This window comes from Ciconia boyciana, chromosome 4 (assembly GCF_034638445.1).
Source record: "Ciconia boyciana chromosome 4, ASM3463844v1, whole genome shotgun sequence".
Taxonomy (NCBI): Eukaryota; Metazoa; Chordata; class Aves; order Ciconiiformes; family Ciconiidae; genus Ciconia; species Ciconia boyciana.
In genome coordinates, this window is record NC_132937.1 from 46,092,513 (window position 1) to 46,116,735 (window position 24,223).

At 39.3% G+C, this 24,223-nt stretch overlaps 1 protein-coding gene across 2 annotated transcripts in view; it reads right to left on the reverse strand.

Moving 5' to 3' along the window:
• PGM5 (phosphoglucomutase 5) overlaps positions 1-24,223 on the reverse strand; it is a 79,038-nt gene that overhangs the window by 51,402 nt on the left and 3,413 nt on the right. The window contains exons 2-7 of one of the 2 annotated variants that reach the window (XM_072860138.1): positions 16,714-16,876; positions 14,031-14,177; positions 11,401-11,526; positions 8,683-8,873; positions 7,641-7,795; positions 5,713-5,760 (exon numbers count right to left, since the gene is read on the reverse strand). In XM_072860138.1, the coding sequence (XP_072716239.1) occupies positions 5,713-5,760; positions 7,641-7,795; positions 8,683-8,873; positions 11,401-11,526; positions 14,031-14,177; positions 16,714-16,876 (830 nt within the window). The remainder of the gene's footprint in view (positions 1-5,712; positions 5,761-7,640; positions 7,796-8,682; positions 8,874-11,400; positions 11,527-14,030; positions 14,178-16,713; positions 16,877-24,223) is intronic. The other variant, XM_072860139.1, reaches the window with a different exon arrangement.

Sequence of the window (24,223 nt, forward strand, 5' to 3'; positions counted from 1 at the left end):
AATGGACAATCAGCAGACAGAACACTGAACGTGTCAAAGTTGCATTAAAAGATGGGCTACCAGATGTAAAGTGGCAGAGTGCTGTGTGGTAAGGTGCTTAGCTTTGCTCAGGGTAAGTATAATCAGACCACCTACATGCTGTTGAAATGACCTGGCTGTAGAAACACGGTATCAGATAACGCTAGCCACAGTAGCGTTCTCTCAAAAACCCTCTTTTCCCATACCAACTTAACTGCTATTTTCCACACCCACCCATCTTAGTAATTCTTACAGAAACAATTTTTATTCACCCTTGTGATTCTCATTTTGTAGGCCATTAGCTAACATCCCAGTATTTCATTTCCTTTCCTGTTATGCAGACATCAGATAAATCAGAATACAAGGATATGAAAAAAGAACAGTTTGTTGAACAGGGTACACAGCTTTGCATTCCCCACAAGAAACAGAACACCAACCTAAGGGTACGTATCGCCAGAGAATTGAAGTCTGGAGACGTACTGCCACAATCCTGTTGATGTTGGAGCATATTAAAGCAGATGTTTCCTGTCAAGTGTTACACTCTCCCTACAGTACATACTAGTGTATTCCAGCAGTCACTTCAAGCCAACACATGTAAATGTTAAACATCTCGAGTGAATTCTCTTGTAATCCACTGCTCCATTTGTTAATGCAGTATTCCCAAGACACATTTAGAGTCCTCTAGATTATTGCTTCCTTCTGTTTAAGTTTAATAAAGCACTGTGAAAAGCTATTAAACAACACATCATCATACACACAAGTGAAAAAGTATCACATTTTCTAAATCCTTTCTTTCAAGTACTATGTATGATTTTTTTTTATGGCTAAGGAAAAGCTCTAGTACAATGACTTAGGCTAAACTGTGGCCACACAATATGGGCACACCATAAGAAGAGGTGGTTTTCCCATAGGAAGAGGTGGTTTTCATTTGCTCTCTAGCATAGACTTCGGGAGAGAGTCCCATGATCTCAGAAGACAGAATCCAAGTGGACAGGAATTGATCCAATTTCCTCACATAAGAGCTACTCTTATTACCAAGGTCCAGAAGCAGGCCAAAGGAGACAGTTGGGTACACTACAATAAGAAGATTCATTTTGTAGACACAAATCAAATTACACCTTTCAGACAATAGCGGGGCTCTGACAACTGAAGAATTGTTATCCCACAGACAATGGGATGACACCATCCAATACAATGAAGTATTTCTATCAGAATTCATCTTTCTCTCACGAAAAATAAAATAAGGGATATTCACATACAAGATCCTTTTGACCATCATTATCTCTGTTTCCCTACTCTGGTAACATCTGCTGGGAAAAGATTTCCAAGCGTTTTAATTTTTTATGGAGTAGTGACTGTATTATTAAATCCTAGTCAGATGTGCTTGAAGTTAGCATTTCCTACCTTCTTTAGGAAGACTAACAAGTAGAATATAAGTTTCTTTTCTCTTCCTAGGCACTAATTCTGCTATCCTACTGCACCTACTATTACAAATGTTGCAATGTCCTTTTCAGTCACCTTTATTTTAACACAGTTTCTCTATTTCTAGTGTTAGAGCAACAAAATGCAGAAAATAAGGAATATCAGCACTCAACAGCACAGTAGAAATCTTTTTTAAAGTACCCTGTTTATTAAGTGTGCTTTCCCTCCCTTGTTAATCAAGTGTTGTTCTTATTCTTGTCCATACCATTACATGCTGTAGATAACAGTTGGCTTGAAAGTCATTTTCCTTTATTTATTTCTTCTAATTCACTAACAAAAAAGACTTTTCAAAGTATTTTTAAACAACCATTCCCATGGAACTGAATGGTACTGCACATGCATTAAAAGCCAAATTATGACTAACTCAAGCTGTCATACTTCAAGATTAAATCTAGCGAGGTAAGTGGGACAAGTCTAAGAAACCCATGGATGTAGACTGGTATGAGTCAGAACAAAACTCACCACTTAATCTTTGTATATAAGAAGGTCTGCTATGCATCCACTACCTCACATGGAATAAATGCTAATTTGAATGAACGACAGTCTAGATACGAGAGAAATATTTAAGTATTTAAGGGATTTGGTTTAGATGTTGTACCGAGTGTACGCGGCAGGGTCTGCCAGTGGGGGGCCGCAGGGGTGGCCTCTGTGAGGAGAGGCCAGGGCTGCCCCACACCGGACACAGCCAGTTCCAGTCAGCTCCGATAGACCCACCACAGGGCACAGCTGAGTCCAGCAGCCAAGCTGGTGGCCCCTCTGGGAAAACATACTTAAAAAGGGCAAAAAGCTGCCCAGCAGGGAGGACTGAGGAAGAAGCAGCCCTGTGAACACCAGGGTCAGAGAAGAGGGACAGGGAGGAAGAGCTGCTCCGGGTGCTGGAGCAGACATTGCCCTGCAGCCCGTGGAGGGAACCACAGTGGAGCAGATGGCTATTTCCTGGCAGGAAATGCAGCTGGTGGAGAGCCCACACTGGGCCAAGTTTTTTCCTGAAGGACTGCAGCCTGTGAGGAGAGCCCATGCTGGAGCAGGGGAACAGTGTGAGAAAGAAGCAGCAGCAGAGGGGAGCTGCTATGGACTGACCCCAACCCCATTCCCCATCCCCCTGCACCACTTAGGGTGGAGGAGGTAGAAGAATGATGCAGTGAAGTTAAGCCTGGGGAAAAAGGACTGAGGGGAAGATGTTGGTTTAATTTGTGGGTTTTCTGTTTCTCACTATCCAAATCTATTTTAATTGGCAATAAATTAATTTTCCTCAAGTCGAGTCTTTTGCCCATGACAGTAATTGGCAAGTGATCTCCCTGCCTTTACCTCAACCCATGAGCTCTTTCCTGCTGTTTCTTCCCCCTGTCCTGCTGAGGAGGAGGATTGAGAGAGTGGCTGGGTGGGCATCTGGCAGCCAGCCAGCCAGCCAAGGTCAACCCGCCATAAATATTTGGATGCATATTTTGATGTCCATTTTAGAAGCTTCTAACAAAATCTTTAGCATTGGTATAACTACAAATAGTTAATAGTTGCAAAGAAGGCAGAAGCAAGCAGTTTTGGAAAATTATGGAAACAGGATAGATTACAGATAAAATCAGATTACAATCTGTAACATTTCACTCAAAACTTTTTACTTATTTCATTAAAATCACTATTTGGAAGTTCATTAGGATTTATTCCATTTTGACCAATACCCACAAGCTTTCACTGTCAGATGTTTCACTCACCTTAACAATTCATACTTTCTACTATAACTAGCACTATATAACACAAAAGTTTTCTTCTAAAGACAAGAGTGAGCTGAGGGATGAGTGGAAGTATTAAGCAAGGAAGACCTACCCTCAGTAGAGGAGGAACACATTGGGGAACACTTAAACAAACTAGATGTACACAATTCCATGAGTCTCAGGTGCTTAGAGTCATTTCAAGGCCACTCTCTGTTATTTTCCAAAGGTTGTGGCAATTGAGAGAGCCTTCTGAGGAGTGAAAGCAAGCAAATATCACTCCTATCTTCAAGGGTAGCAAGAAAGAACATCTAGACAACTACAAAACAGTCAGTCTCACCTTAATCCCTGGGAAGGTGATGGAGTGACTAATCTGGAAATCATTTCCAAACTCATGGAGGACAAGAAGGTCCTCTATGAGTAGTCAGCATGGATTTATGAAGAGGAAATCATGACTGACCAACCTGAGAGCCTTCTACAGTGAGGCAACTGGCTCAGAGAATAAGGAGAGAGCAGTGGATATTGTCTATCTTGACTTTAGCAAGACTTTCAACTCTCTCTCCCATTACATCCTCACAGACAAAATGATGAAACATAGAACAGATAATTCAACAGTCAGGTGGATTGAAAAGTGGCTGAATTCCAAGGCTCAAATGGTTGTGATCAGCAGCACAAAACCCAGCTGGAGGCCAGTCACCTGGGATGCCTCCCATAGGTCAATACTGTGGCCAATACAGTTTAACATCTTCATTAATGACCTGGACAACATGGCAGAGCGCACCCTTAGCAAGTTTACAGATACAACACTGGAAGGAGTAGTATACCACAAGATTGTGCTGCCATTCAGATGGACCTCAACAGGCTGGAGAAACTGGCAAACAGGAACCTCATGGAAGTCAATACAGGGCAACGCCACCAAGCCCTGCACATGGGGAGGAATAATCTCTGGCACCAGTACATGCTGGGGGCCAGACAGCTGAATAGCAGCTCTTCAGAAAAAGACCTGAGGTCTTGGTGGGCCATGAGTTGACCATAAGCCAGCAATAAGCTTTTATGGCAAAGAAGGCCAACAACATCTTGGGTAGCATTAGAAGAGCACTGCCAGCAGGTGGAGGGAATTGAGCCTTCCTCCACTACTCAGCACTAGTGAGACAAAATCTGGGACCCTGTGTCCAGTTCTGGATCTTCTGGAGTAGTTCTGGGAAAGGGCCACAAAGCTGACTAAGGGATTGGAGCATCTGTCCAATGCTCCTACTAGGAGAGGCTGAGAGAGATGGGATTGCTAAGCCTCAAAGAGAGAAGGTTCAGGGAGGAAATCATGTCAATGTGCATAAATACCCAATGGGGGGTAGGGGGAGTAATGAAGACAGAGCCACTCTTCTAACGGTGCCCAGTAACAGGACAAGACACAATGGGCACGAACTGAAATTCAGGAAATTTTGTTTCTACTTATGAAAAAACTTTTCCACTCTGAGAGTGGTGAAATACTGGCACAAGTTGCCGAGAAAGACTGTGGAGTCTCCATCCTTGGAGATACTCAAAACCCAAGCGGACGTAGCTCTTAGCAACCCACTCTAGTTGACCCTGCTTTGAACCAGGTTGTTGGACTAGATGATGTCCAGGCATCCTTTCCAGCCTCCACTATTCTGTGATTATTTCCATCTCTTCTGCCAGAATTAATAGTCACAGTAGAGTTTTTTAATTAATTTTTAATGTTTTCTTTCCAGTGCATAAGCTTAAAGCATGAGCTTCACAGGGAGATATGCAAAAGGGTTCTGTGGTACTTGTCCCTGGAGCACATAAGACCAGTCCACTGGAAAGGAATAAAAGGGATCAAGAAACAAAAAAAGCAATAGATTTAAAGCATAGACTAGTAAGCAGTAACCTGAAACCTATTGTAGGACTTAAGCAAGCAGTGTTATCCATTCTTTTCTGAATGTTCTACTCAATATATTTTCCTTTCTGATTTTATTATATTGGAGGTGAGACACACAGCAGCAAACACAGAGAGGATGCTGTCCCTCACACTAACCAACATGCTGTCTGGTATCAGACATCACATTTCGGAAGAGGAAGGATTTTCCTTCCTATTGCAGAAGTACAGACTGAGGTTTTAGAATTTTAATACTAAACATTACACTGGTGTGCTAATTCTACATAGAATTGCTCAATCTTTCTTTGTTCTTTTTGCTTCATTGTATTGGGAATATTCTTGTCTTTCCAAAAGGCGCTATTTTTTTCTTGTAAGTTGCCTAGTTAGTCCATGGGAATGGAATCACGAATGCCTTACACATATTCTTTTACACCCACTGTCCCACTATAAGATTTTACTGACAGTAGTGGAACTGTCCCTTATGTTTACAGATACATGAAATTAGAATTCAGTTCAACATGAAACCTACACTGAGAATCAAGCTCTCTGTTAGCCACTCCTTCAAGCAATATGTGGATTTCAGACAATGACATTCTACAATTTTACTGAAAAATACCTCTTATAGACAACCACCTTTCCTGGAAGTTCAGCAGTTCCTCATGGTGGGCTTCACTGGGAATCCTGGAAGACACAATGGCTCAATAACTCATGCAGTGAACCTCTACGGAAGGTGTTTATGATACTCCTTACTGTGCTCCAATCCATGTAGGCAGCCAACATATAGGAAAAGTGACTTGCTTCAGATGAACTACTGACTGTGATTTCAAGTCTAAGCTGGGCTCTTCAATGAGTGAGTTCAGCACTGGCACTCATAAGTTAAGCAGGTTACACAATTTTGGCCACCAAAGCATGACAATCTCTGGACAACATAATGGCATTTTTACAGAAAATTAAAATTCAGATATTTTGGATTGTGATGTGTGTAAATGAGTCACAAAACAAAAGTGACCAACTTTGAAAACATGTAACTTTTAAATCTTCAGGAAAACAAAGACAATCACAGAATGAAAGAAAAAAAAAATCAAGTGTCCTGGATACAGACTACACACTTCATAATAATAAATATTTGTTAGAATGGCTGGGAAAATATTTACATCCTTCCATCATTATCAATTGCTCAATTGCTTTAATAATCAGACTTAGCTCCACAGAACTAAATAAGGCAGTAATCATCATGAGACTATCTGTGCTCTAGAAGGTCAAGCAAACATTGTCAAGAACATAATTCAAATAGTCGCAGTGTTATTGAAGGAGACTTCAGTACATTCATACTTTCTGACATATTTACCGAACTTTAAGAAAAGAAGACAGACAAACATATTTAAATGTCACTGTTTCTTCAAGTCTTACAGGAATTAAGATATCCTGGGTTTTATATCCAAAATGAACCTCTCTTTATTTTATCTAGTATTTCAATATAATGGTAGCTTTCACTTAAACAATTAGATTTTTGAATCTCTAAACAGAATAAACAAAATACAGCAAATCCTGACCTAACCATATTTCCTTAAACTGGACCATCTACCTACAAGTAAGGAATATTTCCCTGAAGACTCTGTCAAGCATTAGGGGAAGCTGCTAGGTCTGAATTTAGTAACTTTCAGAAATTTCCTGAATAGGGAAACACCCTAATATCCTTTCTTTTCAAAGAGCGATCAACCTTTTCACACAAGCTACATTTCACTTTAAAATTACTGTTCCCTGATTGGACACATTTAATGGGGGCAGCAGATCATTCTTGTGTTAGTAAAGCTATGCAACCAGATCAACACTGAGACACAATTGACTCAGTGAATGCTCCTTCCACACAGAATATATAAGGCAATAATATTTAGCTTCATCCTCTTATGCCAATATTTACAGCAAATTTAGGCCTGGATGAGACTTGTTCAAAATTCGGCTCCTAAACCAAGATGCATATGCAGCAAATCTTTTAACAGTAGATCAGACTTGTCATAAATAGCTTTAGGTATACTTTTAACCTGCCTTGAAACTGGCAATGGATTTCATGACTGCCTCCAGTCTTTTCCGGGACATTTTGTATCATAATAGATGATACATTTCAAAGGCTTAAAATAAGAGGGGATTTTTGTTTGGGGTTTTTTTAATGCTTGTTTAGTACAGAATTAGCACTTTATCTCTTTTAAACTTCCATGACTTTCATAAGAAGGGCTGCTAGATTGGGCTGTAAACCATTATTTACTACGAAAAAGACTAAAATTATTTGGAAAAGGGGTGTTTGTACTCTCAAAAAGATTTAACCTATTTGTTTCTTTTCCACGCTGTATTAAACTATTTTCATCCAAGTAAAGGATGGTAAAATTAGTCTAGGTAAGATCAAAATATCATCAAAACTAGTTAAAATAATAAAGCACATAAAGATTGTGAAAATTAGCAGCTCTTATCAAAAGACTTCACAATTTTGGAATTGCTATGTAGTACAAAACAGAGAGATAACTAATGTAATGACCAAGCTGATACAAATAAATGTTTCATCTTACTTGTCCAGAGCTGTGCTGGTAGGCATGCTCCTGCCAAATCCTCGGACACCCATCTGACAGAAGTATGGAATGCAAGACAGATTGGCAGCAATTATAGCCAATGAATCCGACGCATTAACAAAGAAACCATTTTGGCCAAGGATCATGTAGCGGTCCTGGAGAAGAAAATAAATTTTAAAAAGCATCTTAAACTCCATGTTTTGTGGAGCGGTAATTTCTTTTATTAGATCCACTGTAGGTAGGGAAAAAAAGAACTGGCTTTGGGTTACTTGCATCCCTCTTCAGGCAGAATAATTTATTGGCGTCATCCTGGCAGGTTTATAATCTCGCTATCACACCATCACTCCCTCCAGCCTTGCAAATCAAAGCTCCAGATCAGTCCCTAGCTTCAGCCTCCTACTTCAGTAGGTCTGTTTCTGCCAGGGAATGCCTGTGTAGGAGAATCTTTTTGCCAATGACTCACACTATACCGGGAGTAGGAGGGTGTTTTGTGTTTACTGACAACAGAATACAGCTTCTGTTCTTCAGAACCTTTTCATCTTTCTCCCACCCTGTCAGGACAGAAAGTTGTTTCTGTAATGCTTCGCTGTTTATAATGCTGATAATATGACATAAAAAAATTAAAACCAACAGAGATTATGATTCAGTGCTTTACTGAGCTAAAAATCCCTCAATTTACGATGTTAATCAAAAAGGACATAATTTAGTTACTACTTACTGTGACAAGCCGTCTATATAAGCTGTCTCTTCCTAACCAGGGAATAAAAGTGTTATACCAGTACAAGATAAAAACAGCCTAATATTTGAAGAATTATCATTCTGCATTCAAATCCTGCTTGATTTGCAGTCATCTGCAGAGACAAATTACAACATATGTGTCTGATTTACGGGTTGCAAATGCTATCATCTGTACCTGAAAGTAATACTGCTTTCAGCTTTGAGGGCTTACTGAAAAGCAAATAAATTATACTTACATGTACCATATCTGACCCCAGACAAACAACAACTATGGTGAAACCTCCAGACAGATCAAAATACTTACTCCGTCAGCATCAAAAGCAGCTCCAAATCCATACTCGCCACCCCTCATAGCCTCCAGCAATGCAGTTGCATACGTTAAGTTGGGATCAGGAGGCTGTCCACCAAAATCCTCCAGAGGAATACAGTTTATGGCAGAATTTGCAGGAGCTCCCAATTCGTCACACAGGATTCTTCTCACATAAGGTCCCATAACTGCAAAAACAGACATCTGCCATGCAGTCACAAAAACGTATGCTTGACATTCAAATTTTTCACGGCACCATGGGGACTTGATACAAGACATACTTTCAGCAATTCTATACATCTGTCCTAGCAACAAAACCCAAACTATTATTTCACAGAGGAGCATGTGATTGTCCCCCCAGTAAATAATTAATTGGCAATTCAGTATTAAAAACACAGCTGGCACTAGTGGAAGTGGAAAAGTAACCACTGAATGGTCAAAGGTGCAAGTTTTATTTACCCATTATTAAGTAAAGAAATTATCATACACATAGAGGGTTTTTTCTCACTAGAATAAAAATAAGGTGCTATTCTGTGTCCTGGAATACAAACAACAGTTTAACACGTAATAGCAATGAAAGTAAACAGTAGGAGAATACAAATGGGAAATAAACTTACCTCAAAATTCCAATTCATGTTAAGATTACAATAGGTTTGTCCACCATAGAATTTTACCACATTTTAGTTACTACCATGCAGATAATAAATAAAAACTTTCTCAAAACTAACTCCAAAATAACCTCTTTATTTTGTTAAAGATATGGCCAACTAAGACCCCAGCTCATGCTACTATATATCATAACTATTATTTGCATTCAGTGGCTGAATGGACAACTGAGTGCATTCTCTGCATCCCTGAGGCAGGTGTGAACAGGTCACTCAGAGGTAAAAAATTCATGAGTGATTGCTCGCTCTGTCATACTCTCTCCTTCTCCTACCTTACTCCCAAACCTTGCCAACTGGAGCAACTGTAACCTGAGGTAAAACTATGTGAGAAACTTGTGTTCAAGAAAATGTAGATGCTAATTCTGTAAAATATACAGTAAACAATGATTCAGGTTCTTATCAAGAGTAGAAGCCTGACAAATTACTCTTTTCTATGCCAGTGTTAAACTATCAATGTCTACAGACATAAAAGCGTATTCCAGAGGTGCAGAGCTAAAACAAACTTTGGAAGACAGTTTGTCCACATACACATGTGGTCCTCTCTAATGTTCACTGTATTGTGGCTGGTGACTTGCTTTTGGCTAATGCATCTCATCCAGAAAGTCTTTTGATCTGATGCCACCAAGAGAAGGACAAACCCCAGCTATCTTTGGTAGATAGCTCCAGTGGTTATTCACTGTTACCCATAAACATGTGAGCTACATTTCAATTTGACTTTGTCTGGCCTCAGCTTCTCACTATTGATTCTTTTTGGTATTTTTGAGAATAGAAGACTGAGAAATAATTTTTCTGCAGGAAAATAAACCCTTTCTGTGTTGTATAAACAAATATTCTTGTATACACTTACTGTAGGTGTACTATGTATTACAGTATGGCTATTTCTCCATCAAGATACAAAGTCATAAAGCCAATTCTCTATCACCTTGTAAACAAAGTAAACAAGTTCAGTCCTTCAAAATTTTTCTGATGCATCAGAAAAGTTTTTCTAACCCTGAGCCAGACTATGCATCTTTTTGACAATTTTTCAACACTCAGTTATAGATCTGGACATCAGAGCTCTATGAACTATTTGAGTAAAAGTCTCTCCAGTACTGTACATGACAGGAGGCAGTGCCTTCCTCATTGCTCCCTCTGCACTGTTCAAGGACACCATCTTTTGCCACAGCCTGGCAAAACTGGCTGTTCACACTGACTGTATGCCCACTATGATCTTTTTAACAGTGACATCACACTGTACCAGATAAAATGCTTTACAAAAGCTTTGTAAGTCTATCCAGCTCCCTTTATTGGTCTGTTTTTGTAATCCCATTAAAGAATGAAACCTGGTTTGTTTGATGGAATTTTTTTTTCCATAAGATAATGTTGAACAGCATTACTTACATTCCTATCCTTCAAGTCATTATCTGTAGAAACCTTTATTTATTTTTTCATGATGTAGCCTAAGATAGATCTCATACTGATTTATGTTTCTGCAAGTGACACAGCTTATAATTTTTTAATATTGGCACAAAATTGGCCCCCTTGCTGTCTTCTGTGACACTTTCTTTCATCTTGCCACCAGTACACTGAAATTTTTTAACAGTTAACATTAGTGAGACAGGTCTCAGCCAACTCTTTAAAGACTCTTGGGTGCAATTTATTCAGACTTAACTAATTTTATACCATTTAGAATTTACTCTTAGTAGAGGCTGCCTTGTAACCTCCTTGGTTACTGCACACTGCAACATATACTTCATCACCCTCTCATGGCAAGATTACCTCATCCTGCTTGCTTCCAAATGCAGAAAGAGAACGTTTATTGGACATATATGCCTTCACTTCTTTATCAAGAAAGACAAACCTGTTTGCCTAATAAGGGACCTAACTCGTTAAGATTGCCTTTGTTACTAGTATAATGTTCAAATCCTTTCTTATTACCCTTAACCTTACTAAAAACTCTGACATTTATACACTGTACCTTTATTGGGAAACTATTGCAGTGTACCATCTTTACTGGGAAGCTATTGCAGTGTACCTACAGTTTTGTCCTGATAGCAACTTAAGTTCATACCTCCATTCATGGCATCAATCCTTATTTTAATCTGGTTGGGTCCGGTCAGCAAATTTCTGATTGCATTGAAGTCAAAGATACTTCGAAGGAGATTGAGGTAGATATCCACAGAATCAACAATTTCCACTAGAAAAATTAGGTAGAAAAAAATCACTACAGTTCACACATGGGAAAGTATCTCTTTCAGCACACTTCCACCAGCCGTGCACCTCAACTAAAATCAGAGCGTGCAACCTCTACATTGCTCTGAAGCCCATAGAGACAAAGTCAAAGACTTCCACTGATTACAGTGTGGCTCCCATCAAGCTTTAAGCCTTGCAAAGATCAACAGTTTTGCCTGCTAAAGCACTGCAGAGATAATGTAAGTTGACAGTTCCTATTTCACTGAAAACATTCATGAGAGTACACTCTATCAAAAGTAAACTCTTTATCATTCACTAAATCACTGAACAACTTTTCAAGCTAAACAGGTTTATTCTCAGAGGATGGAAGATGTCCATGCTGAGTTGAAGCCAAATGTGCGATTCTTCTGTCTGACAGCAGTATCTATCTGTATCATTCCATCAGTAGAGACATACAGGCTATTATTCTCGGTTTTGGCACCTGGAATATCTGTCTCCAGTTTGTTGTCAATCTACCACTCCACTTTTGCATTTTATATCTCACTGATTTAGGGAAGTTACGCTCAGATACAACATCTAGTTTTGCTAAGGTCTTGCTAATTTGAATTCTAAATTCATAAAAGCAGATAGCTCCAATTTTTCTAGTTCTTTTGGATGTAAAACATTAAACTAAAATGAAATAATGAAAGTGAGTCTGTCATAATGAAAGCAGTTATCAAACAACTGTCGAAAGCCATGATTCTCAGTCATCTTGGAACCTATTACTTTTCCTGATTAAATTAAAAAGCATATATTATACATATGTCTTTTATCTGGTTAATGAGTATCTTGAAATATTTTAGTTACAAGTTAAATTATTACTTAGAATATCAGCCAGTTTTCCTCAGAAATACTGACCTCACCCTAATGCTCTTCTTTAGGATAACACGAAAGTGACACAGACATTTTTTGAGCCTGAGAAAAACACTTAGAATAGATTGTAACAATACACTTGAATGGAGAAACAATAAAAAAGGTTCTCGAGGCTGAAAAACAACCTGTAAAACGTATTTCAAAATGAGTTAATTCTACGGTACATGTTGAAAGTCTCAAAGATTCACTAAAATTCCATTACTGCATATCTTCTATGCCCTGCTCCTAACGATATTTAAGTAGGCTCTAAGCTTTACACATATGAACAAATGCCCCAACTTCAGTGGAGCTGTTCACACATGTTAAGATAAAGTGCATGTAGGATTAAAGTCTAAAAATTATTTTAGCTCCTGCCAAACTCAACTGGTTTACTCTCAGTTGCTTCAACACCTCTGTAGCCTTGATTCACAGGAGTTCGTTCATACAACTGAAAAAGCAGAAGTTTTAAATACATCAGGTAGTATCTTAAAATACTTTTAAAATTATTTTCATTCTTTATGCACTTTCATTCTGCATTCAGACCTGTGGAAACTATATTTATTCATGGACTTGTAAGCCAATTACATTGCTTCAGTATGGATTCCTGGCAGCATTACTGTTTCAGGATGATGTATTCTGGGAAGAGATGACTGGGAAATGATTTTTCCTTAGAAACACATTCAGACAAATGGCAATTATTTTTAGTCTATTTTCATACTAGCGAGGGGGGCCAGGGTGTCTCATTTGCATTTAGAAAAATACAATTTCGGGAGATTAAAAAGTTGAAAAAGCAAAATTTAAAACTGTAGCAATCATATGATTCCAGAGTTGTGCTTGAGCTGAATTTTCTTTGCTTTTTGTTTGCCTGAAAAGCCAAACATGTTCTTTGCAATTAAAAAAAAAAACATAATTTAATTTATTTAAATAAAAAACTTTATTTATCAAAATGTACTTTGTCTCAAAACAGAATGTTTTGCTGGAAAATAAACTGGCTTTAATTCTAGGACATGAGGAATGAGGAAGAGTTCTTAAGGCCACACAGAGTTTAATAGTACTTGAAAGATTGTCTGGACCTGTTGCTTTGCTTTTGACTCCTTCAGGACAAAATGGCTGTATTAGCTCATTTTAAATCAAGTGTAGGCATAAAAGTATTCACATGCTTAAAATTAAACATGTGCTTAAGTACTCCCTTTACATTTGGAGTCACTGGATGTATAGTGCCTTACACATCCCACAACTTTTCAGAAAGTGTGAGCAAAGAATGAATAAACTGAGACTCCCACGAACTCTTTTGTCAATTAGATTTTCATGAGCAAACCATTCCTAGTCCAAAAATGTTTGTGTTTGGTGTTTAACTACTAGCAAGCCTAAGCACATATATTTGGCAAAGGTATTTGGCTAAATGATGAGGCCTGATGCACTTGAAGTTCGTAACTCAGCTTCCTTATGTGCAAAACAAACACAACACTTACCTGTACTGCCTAATATTTTGAGAACTTGTAGTAAGGCATTTTGAAGAATTAAAGTTCTGTTTAAATAATTACCCATTATCATTCTGCAGCAATTCTAATATTTAGAATCAATGGATGTAGCATGCATAAAAGCACACACTGATACCTCGGAAAGGTTTGAATTTGTTCTCCAGATCAAATTCTTGTCTTCCTAGGCGTGACAAATCAACTCTGAGATCAGGACAAATGGCATATTCCTCCAAGGTTTTGCTGATTTGATAGATTTTATCTGAAACTATATCTGGAGCAGGTCCTATAAGAAAAAAGAATGTGGTGGGTCATTTTTTTTAAATGAAGGTTCCCTACTTAAAAAGTGAGTGCTATAGCAAACATTTTTCTTAATATATTGGAGTTATTAAGGAATAAACCCAAACCAAGAACTATAGTAAATAAGGTCTTTTCTTTCAGTGTAAAACAGGTTTAAAACATTTTTTGAAAAAATATAACATGGAAATACAGTGCATTACTCACAACATTTTTATTCACATAAGAGTATTTAAATCAATCATTATCCAGGGCAGAGGGGATGAGGGAACCAAAAAACCCACACCCATCTTTCTTCAGGTTTATTACTCAAAGACAGTCATTTTTTACTCTACACGGAATCTCAACATATATATTAAAGGACTGCCTGTCCTTCAGCAGCAGTTTCTGGTGTTTCATAGGGCTTTCTGCAAATGCACACTTGTGAAGGTGAGATAACTTTGTGTTTCACATTATTTCATTAGACAGAATCATCATTTTAAAAAGTCTTACCAGTTTGACAGTGGGGTTCTCTTGCAGTTTTCCTCCAATGGCTTAATGAAATGTATCTTTGTTAGAATTCTAAATACCTTAATTGCTTAACAAGCAATTATGACCTGGAACAGCTATGTCATTCAGAAACAGAAATCACATCTTACTTGTGCATTACTTTTATTGCCAAATCCTGAAGATTGGCTCTATTTTTAAAGATTTATTGTCAATCAAATAGAATTTGCAGGCTTGATGCAAAAATTACCAGATTAGCCATGCTGTATATAGTGCAAGAGTTGAGTCTGAGTTACAACAAAAGTCCTTTCTGGCTCATCTGACTCTTCATTGCTTACAATAAAGCCACACTTCCACTCTGAAAAATGACTTCCTTTATTCTCTTTCATGCACTCTCTCTCCTAATCCAAAGCCTCTGTCTTTTCAGTGCTAACTTCCCACTCCTCTAGCAATGCTGCTATATTCAGTGCAGCTTTGCCACGTAAATTAGTGTGTTCCATCTCAGATGCAGTGTACCAGATGGTCCAAGGCAATACAGTAAGTAACAGTCACTTAACTCTTCATTTGGCTTAGAAAATGACTTCTTACTCATCTAATCCAAACCTGTCCAAGGAGTGAGGATAGGTTTCATTAGCTCCAGATCATCCTTGACAGATGGATGTATTGTCTACTGATATTTCCAGCTGAGGAGATCCCACAGTGTCACTCTGCGTTCTCTCCTACAGCTACAGAAACAAACCACTTCTGCCTGACATGGATCTGCAAAATCGGCTGAGTGAGAATGCAGAGCAACAATAGCCTTCCCTAGGAGCTTGTTGTGGTGCCTAACCATTCTTATAGTTCAAAAGCCTTGCCTAATACTTAACCCACATTTTCTCAGCTGCAACTTAAACCAACTACTTTCCATTATGTCTCTGCTGATTATCATAAATAATTGAACCTTGTGACCTGTGCTGGAGGAATGTTTCATATTTAAAGCTTAACAGCCTGTTTGAATTTTCTTTAAAAAGGCAAAGTACACTAAAAAGAATGCCCCACCAACTGTTATCCATTTATCAAACAGATTTTAGGTGTACATGGTATTTTAAAGTTTACAGAGTGCTAATGCATATAATGGTTTGGCTCTGGTATGTTTGTGCTGTGACCCTGGCTTTCTCACTGTCTGACCTTACGCAGTCCCTTTAATCTCTCTGGGATTCAAGCCTATTCTGTTTATAAAATCACACTGGTTTAACCATGCGCATTTTTCAATTAAACAAGGGACAAGGAAGAAGCAACCCCTTCTCAAGTTCTCCCATCTTCAAAATGGGGAAGGAAACATTATTTTAAAAGCACTTTCAGTTTTTTCAGATGAAAAGCACTCTACATGTGTGAGGTATACAAGGTGTCAGCAGTTGTCACCATGATGTTTTACGGGTATACACAGATCTATAACATAAAACATACATAATGTATAACATACCTACATGTGTCAGCTTGCTGATTTTGGAAAACAAGACATAAGCTATATACATGAATCCCATTATTCAACAGTGGAATTGCTATAGTTAAAATGGTACAACCCTCTCCATGGATAAGAGCAGTTATTTCCTGCGTAAACATGAGAAGTGCTTTCTCCCATACAAGACAATGAATTATACTGCTTACAGCACTTCTGAAATTACATGCTTTAAAGTAAATGCCAAGACAAGCAACATAGAAATATGGGCAAAACAGAGCTCCCTCATAGGCATCTTTATAAAAGGATCAGAACTGTTACAATGTTCTACATAAAATGCTGTAAAAATGGGACAGCAAACCTCTTTTTTATAGAAATCTTACAGCTACCACAAGGACTTCAGTGAACATTTAATGCTTATTGTACAGATCCATGTAAACAAATACACTCCTATTACTGGAAAAAAAGATATGCATATGTTCTTCATAATTTTAACAGAATTAATGAAAAACATATCGTTAAAGTCAGCTAGTTATCCTTGTCAGCATATTTTCATCATACCAAGATGCAACGTTGTAATACGTTATTAAAAAAAACCTACCTCCATTGGCAACCTCAAACTTGACTCCAAACTCTCCTCCAGGTCCCCCAGGACCATGGCTAGCTGTTAGAATAATTCCACCAGCTGCTTTGATCTTTCGGATGATACATGAAACAGCAGGTGTGGATAAAATACCATTCTGTCCAATAACCAATCTGCCGATCTAGGTGGAAAAGGAAGTCAAAGTACTCTGAATGGTACTAAACTTTTGAAAATTAATAAATAAACACACACACACATATAGGTATACATGCATAGGATAGAAATTATAAAGTCCTAGTATGGAACCTATTCTTTTGCAGAGAAACATACATACATTAGTTGGTTACATGCTAATCTGGAGCGCTGACAAAAAATATTGCATCCTGGCACATTTACGCTCAGTGGCCTGTGTACTGACAGTGAAGCAAGAGCACAGCCATGGTAGTGATTCGCAAAGCTCCCAAGCATAGCACTGGGCTATGATCCTGCTATCAATCCTTTCCAGGATTTCCGTTTCCACGAACCAGCAAATCCCCTCAAATATCAATATAGTTTAGGGCTGACTGTGTGGATGCAGTTTGCAGGGCTGGGACTTTAACTAGCATAAAAGAGAACAGCAAGCAAATTGCCTTTCATGGAGCAGCCTTTCAGTGCAATCACAAATATCACTAGGACCTGTAGTCTCTGTGAGTCACATCTCAATTACTAAGACACCCTTGGATGTCCTGCCCTATAGAAAGTATTGCTCCTCCTCCAGCCATCAGTGACTCCTTGGCTATCCAGATGAAGAGGGTGTGTTTCCCAGGGCGCAGCTGAGCAGGGGAAGTTCCCACCATTCTTAAAGTAAAAAAAGCACTCAGGTGGTGTTATTAAACACTGACGCAACATGTTTGGTATTATGTGCAGTTCCACTGCAAGGTTCCAATTTCAAAACCTTGCCTTCATCCCCTACACAGATACTACAGTTTCAGCTCAACATAAACAATGTAGGAGACAACCAGAAATGTATTTACAAAGAAATATGAAAGAATTCTAGTTCCTGGGAAACAGGCAGGTACAAAAAAAGGAAGGGAGAAGGGGAGGCTAGTATCACAGATGAGAACTGAGGCAGCTGCATATGGAGCTTAAAAGGATATTGCCAAAGTTTGGGGTTTTTTAATATCCTCACTTAAAAAAAAAAGCCACAACCAAACAATCAAAAAAACCCTCCACCACTATTGAGTAGTACTTTGAGGGGGGAAGGAAGAGGCAGAATACTGAATCCTTCCCACTCCGCATCTAAAAGCAGACTGGGACTTCAACCTCAGATTTCCTTCTCTAGTTTGAGGGAGATTTGATAGCTCTGCTGTCCGTGTGGCAAACCAACAGCACGGGAGGTGTCAGTACCTGCCTCCTTTCTATAAAGAGCTGTTCCTTCATACACAGATGACCTTCTTCTGGGTCCAGCATTTGTGTGAGGCTCTTAATGGTTATTTAGAAGTGGGGTTCCAAATAATTTCAGAAAAGCAAAGGATTAATAGATGATTTATTTAGCCTGTTCTTGTGAATTATTTTAATTTAAAAATAAAGATTTCTACATTGAAATGACCAATTTCTAAAGTAAGCACGAGTTACTTTTTTGCTAACCCTCACAAAGCACAAACTGTGGTTAGCCATTTCAGAGAATCACAGAATCACAGAATTGTATAGGTTGGAAAAGATCTTTAAGATCATCAAGTCCAACTGTAAACCTAACACTACCAAGACCACCACTACACCATGTCCCTAAGCACCTCATCCAAATGTCTTTTAAATACATCCAGGGATGGCGACTCAACCACTTCCCTGGGCAGCCTGTTCCAATGCTTCACCACCTTTTCAGTGAAGTAAAATTTCCTAATATCCAGTCTAAACCTCCCCTGGTGCAACTTGAGGCCATTTCCTCTCGTCCTATCACTTGTCACCTACGAGAAAAGACCAACCCCCACCTCTCTACAATCTCCCTTCAGGTAGTTGTAGAGAGCGATAAGGTCTCCCCTCAGCCTCCTTTTCTCCAGGCTAAACGACCCCAGTTCCCTCAGCCACTCCTCATCAGACTTGTGCTCCAGACCCTTCACCAGCTTCGTTGCCCTTCTTTGGATACGCTCCAGCACCTCAATGTCCTTCTTGTAGTGAGGGGCCCAAAACTGAACACAGTATTTGAGCTGCTGCCTCACCAGTGCCAAGTACAGGGGGAGGATCACTTCCCTAGTCCTGCTGGCCACACTATTTTTGATACAAGCCAGGATGCCATTGGCCTTCTTGGCCACCTGGGCACACTGCTGGCTCATATTCAGCCGGCTGTCAACCAACACCCACAGGTCCTTTTCCACCAGGCAGCTTTCCAGCCACTCTTCCCCAAGCCTGTAGCGTTGCATGGGGTTGCTGTGGCCCAAGTGCAGGACCTTGCACTTAGACCTGTTGAACCTCATACAACTGGCCCCAGCCCATTGATCCAGCCTGTCCAGATCCCTCTCTAGAGCCTTCCTCCTCTCAAGCAGATCAACACTCCTGCACAACTTGGTGTTGTCTGCAAACTTACTGAGGGTGCACTTGATCCCCTCATCCAGATCATTGATAAAGATATTAAACAGAACTGGCCCCAAAACTGAGCCCTGGGGGACACCGCTTGTGACCGGCCACCAACTGGAGTAAAATCCATTCACCACCACTCTTTGGGCCCGGCCATCCAGCCAGTTCTTTACCCAGCGAAGAGTACACCCATCCAAGCCATGAGCAGCCAGTTTCTCCAGGAGAATGCTGTGGGAAACCGTGTCAAAGGCTTTACTGAAGTCTAGATAGACAACATCCACAGCCTTCCCCTCATCCATTAGGCGGGCCGCCTTCTCATAGAAGGAGATCAGGTTGGTGAAGCAGGACCTGCCTTTCCTAAACCCATTCTGGCTGGGCTTGATCCCTTGGTTACCCTCTACATGCCGTGTGATGGCACTCAAGATGATCTGCTCCATCAGCTTTCCCGGCACCGAGGTCAGGCTGACAGGCCTGTAGTTCCCCAGGTCCTCCTTCCGGCCCTTCTTGTAGATGGGCGTCACATTTGCTAACCTCCAGTCACATGGGACCTCCCCAGTTAGCCAGGACTGCTGGTAAACGATGGAAAGGGGCTTGGTGAGCACTTCTGCCAGTTCCTTCAGTACTCTTGGGTGGATCTCATCAGGCCCCACAGACTTGTGAATGTCTAAGTGGTGTAGCAGGTCACTAACCATTTCCCCCTGGATTATGGGGGCTCCATTCTGGTCCCCATCCCTATCTTCCAACTCGGGGGGGTGGGTACCCAGAGAACAATTGGCCCTGCTATTAAAGACTGAGGCAAAGAAGGCGTTAAGTACCTCAGCCTTTTCCTCATCCTTGGTCACTGTGTTCCGTCCCACATCTACTAAAGGCTGGAGATTCTCCTTAGCTCTCCTTTTGCTGCTAATGTATTTGAAGAAGTATTTTTTGTTGTCTTTTACAGCAGTAGCCAGATTGAGCTCTAGCTCAGCTTTGGCCCTTCTACTCTTCTCCCTGCACAACCTCGCTACACCTTTGTAGTCCTCTTGACTTGCCTGCCCCTTCTTCCATACGTCGTAGACTCTCCTCTTTTTCCTGAGTTCCAGCCAAAGCTCTCTAGTCAGCCAGGCCGGTCTTCTTCCCCGCCGGCTCGTCTTTCGGCACCTGGGGACAGCCTGCTCTTGTGCCTTTAAGCTTTCGCTTTCACCGAGAATTACAAGATCTGCTTTCAAATTTAAAAAACTGTGCAGAACAATGCATTCTATTAACAGATTTCTGCCCCAAGATATGATGATAGGATAATTGCTTGTCTACCTGGTTGTCTTTTCATAGTTTTTGCAGATAATTTTGAAGCTTATGGATTGTTGCTAGAAAACAGGAAAGCTATCAAAATTATAAGTACGCTTCATGGAAAATCTTCAGGGTTCATTTGACTTGCTCTTGCCACTATTGGGAAAATGTTTTGTTTCACTGTCTTTTTTTCTCCCAGGTTGGAACAATTCTGAAGGAAATGAAAAAAGAAAAAGTTCAGAAACAAAAAATTCTGGTTTCTCATTTTTATACTATAATGAAAATATTTTCCAGGGAAAACAAGTATCCTTTCCAGGAGAAAAAATGCAAATCAGCAGAATCCACATTTTCTGTTTCAACAGATCATTTTAAAGCAGTGCTTCCACTGACATGGTCAGTTGGTGAGGATGGAATGTATATACAGTTAACACATACACCACACAGCTGAACATCATTTCTGCTCACTTCAGTGGCATTGAACAATTTGCCTTCCTATTTAAGCCTAACAATACAGTTTAATTAACCTACAACTGAATGATTAAGAGCAATACCATCTTCCTTATTATAGAACCTGATGCCAACTATAACATAAATACTTTTGATTATTTGTGGAACAAAACATACCAGTGAATACAGTTTTCCCTCAAGAACAGATTAAACGTTATGCTTGTGCACTGTGACAGCATTTACTTGCAAGACACTCTATCACTTTCTGACTTTATGTCTCTCCTGCCTTCCCTCTCTTGCTTCTCCCTGAAGGTAAAACTAAGCAGTAATTTACAGCACATGTACTTATAAATCTCTCAATTTATCATAATTTACAGACATTAGGAGCAACAATAAAGGTATATTTCCTCCACTCCTAGCTCCAAGCCAAGTGAAGCAGGTGATTAAATGTTATTTCACTGATTACAGAACAAAATTGGTATCTCTCTTACTGATCAGACTTCTTCCCATTTATGTAATGTTCTTCCCATCTTTTAAAACTCTTTTAAATCTCCAAATGCTACATTTACATTTTATTTATTCAACTGTTTTGAATAATAAATTACTTCAAAAATACTTTCTATACAACCCTACTTGTTACCACAGAAATCCTATTCCTACTTTGTGGAACAAGGAAGATGACTTTTTTTTTTTTAATAGCAGAAATGTTTCCGGTTGTTGTGGGCTGACAACTGACTGACACACTTTTACCTCAGAAAATGCGTAGGGTAAAACTCCATCCATCATGAGAGGCTCTGAAATCACTAGGAGCTCTAGCACATGCTTTGACACACTTTTAGAATCAAGCTCAAGAAAGAAAGAAAACTTTCCATTAGCCACATAATTTACTGTTTTATTTAAACCAGTGCCATGTAAATAATTTGAAGGAGAAATAGAGATTTTTTTTCCCAATTGTTCTGAATTTGAGTGTGTCCTTTTATGGCTTCTTTGCAGTCCATGAAGCAGCTTTTGGACAACATGCCACGTCTTGCAAGACTGTTGTATTTATGCTGTCATTTAATCACTATTGCCAATTGTACTGAAGCATTAGAAAAAACACAGAACTTTAGGAAATAGACTTTAACAAACTCTCTTCCAGTCTATACAACAGTCTACCCATGCACCTTTATTATAAAAAGAAAAGCATGATGAAAATAAATACTGAAAATGTTTGTTTTGAATATTGTCTCTCCCTTTTTTAAACTATGAAGCATGTAGAAAGCTAGAGCAATGACTCAATCGTCCAAATACAGCTGTCAGAAATGGGTGCCAGCTCTTAAAACAGTATTGTGTATCGGTAAGCAAAAGGAAGATGACAGGAATTACATTTTGCAAAATGCTTGAAAACAACAACACTGAATCTATCTTGAGGTACTCAAGTACAAACGCATTTATACTTGCATACAGGCTTATCATGAGCACATGTTCTCTGTACTTCTAAATTAAACTGGTGAGGTTTAGATTTTTGCCTTCATGGACACAGAAACTGTTTTTTTAAAGTAACTAGAATACTTAGATTGTTCAGAATGCACAAATTACCTGGCACTATCTCTTCACCGTATTTTCTTTTTTTTTCTGTTCAATAGATGTTGCACAAACCAGTTTTCCCATTTTTCTGGATGCCAAATATTAATATGAACAGGAGTAATTTGCCTTCAGCATTTGTCACAAGGCTGTTATTTCTATACTACTTAGAAATATTATTTATTATACTAATTTCTACACTATAGAAATACTGCAATATTTAGTATTCTAAATTAAGGATGTTGAAAGTGAAATTACATGAATGATACACAGATATTTTATTTGCAGTGACTCCTGCAAAGAGCTTCACCTTATGTGAAGGTCTTCAGTGCTTTTACAAAATTCCCTGAGGACGGTGCAGACCTTAGAAGTGTACACACGCTACCCATCTTCCTCTGCTCTCTTCATTTCAGTGGCAAGAATGCACAACCTCATCCTCTCTTGGCCCAGAAACTGTTCATTTATGTCTGAACCAAAAACTAAACTGACATTTAATTAGTTTTAAGTAATGAACACTCAGATGTACAGACTTCTCACAATCTGGGCTAATGCAGTAACCAAATAATGTCCATGTACTGACTCACCATTAAAGTTCCAGTAATATCCTTCTGAAAATCTTGGACAGTTTCATAGCATGGAAAGATTATCTTTGGAATTCAAAACCTTGCATGGCTACGGGATCACAGGCATGTAATGTCTCTTCTAATAGTGTGTCCCTATGCCACGTTCTATTTTGTCACTCTGCTTTTAGTAGCAACAGCAGAAACAGAGACCATGATCCTCAGCAAACTGTTTCAGCTGAAAGAATAGTCACCCTAACAAGTACTTTACAAGAACATTTTTATGCAATATTACCACTTCCAGCTGTGCGTTTTCAGACAATTCAGTTGATTATCGTGGAGTCACTTAATGCTTTTTTTAATTATTTTTCCCAGTAATCTCTCACATGCCTCAGTCAATTAAACTTGAAAGACCATGACGCAAGCAGATTACATCCTGGAAAGCACAGGGCTGTGCCTTCCTATCTTTTACTATAGTATCCTAAAGATGACTGAGCACCACACTCAATGTAGAACCAAATATATCAATCATACAGGTCCAGGGAGGGAGGGCAAGATTTGCATGGAAGACCACGGAAAATAAAAACAACATGGTATTATAAAGAAGACAACTGGAAAACTCTCTGCCATCTCAAACTTCTACAGCATTACTAGCAATACTCTGTAATCTCTCTAGGATGTTGCTATGACTTTCCATATTCAGAGTATGATCATCAGCTTCTGATCTGCCACTGAGACGCACACATAGCAGCTTCTCATGTAAGCATATCCTAAACTTTGCATCAAAAATTAGACACCACATCCAGTTGATGGGTCTAATGGAATACTTGCATTTAATTTGTAGGGGAACTGTATTATAAACGATGGAGCCTTTTACCTCAGTTCTTCCAGACATTAAGGTATAAGGACACTACTACTGACAGGACACAGGTGAAAAGGGAAATGGAGCCTCAGATACTCTCCTACCACCCCACTTTGCAAAACTGCTTGTTGCAACCCAGAATGGTACAGGACCTCTGTCTGGCTTTCCTCACACTCCCCCACCCTCCCATGACATGCAGTCCCTTACCCAAATGTGTTTGCTACAGTCCCAGCTGTGTGACCCATCGACAGGTGACCCTGGTTAGCCACTTCCAGCTTTG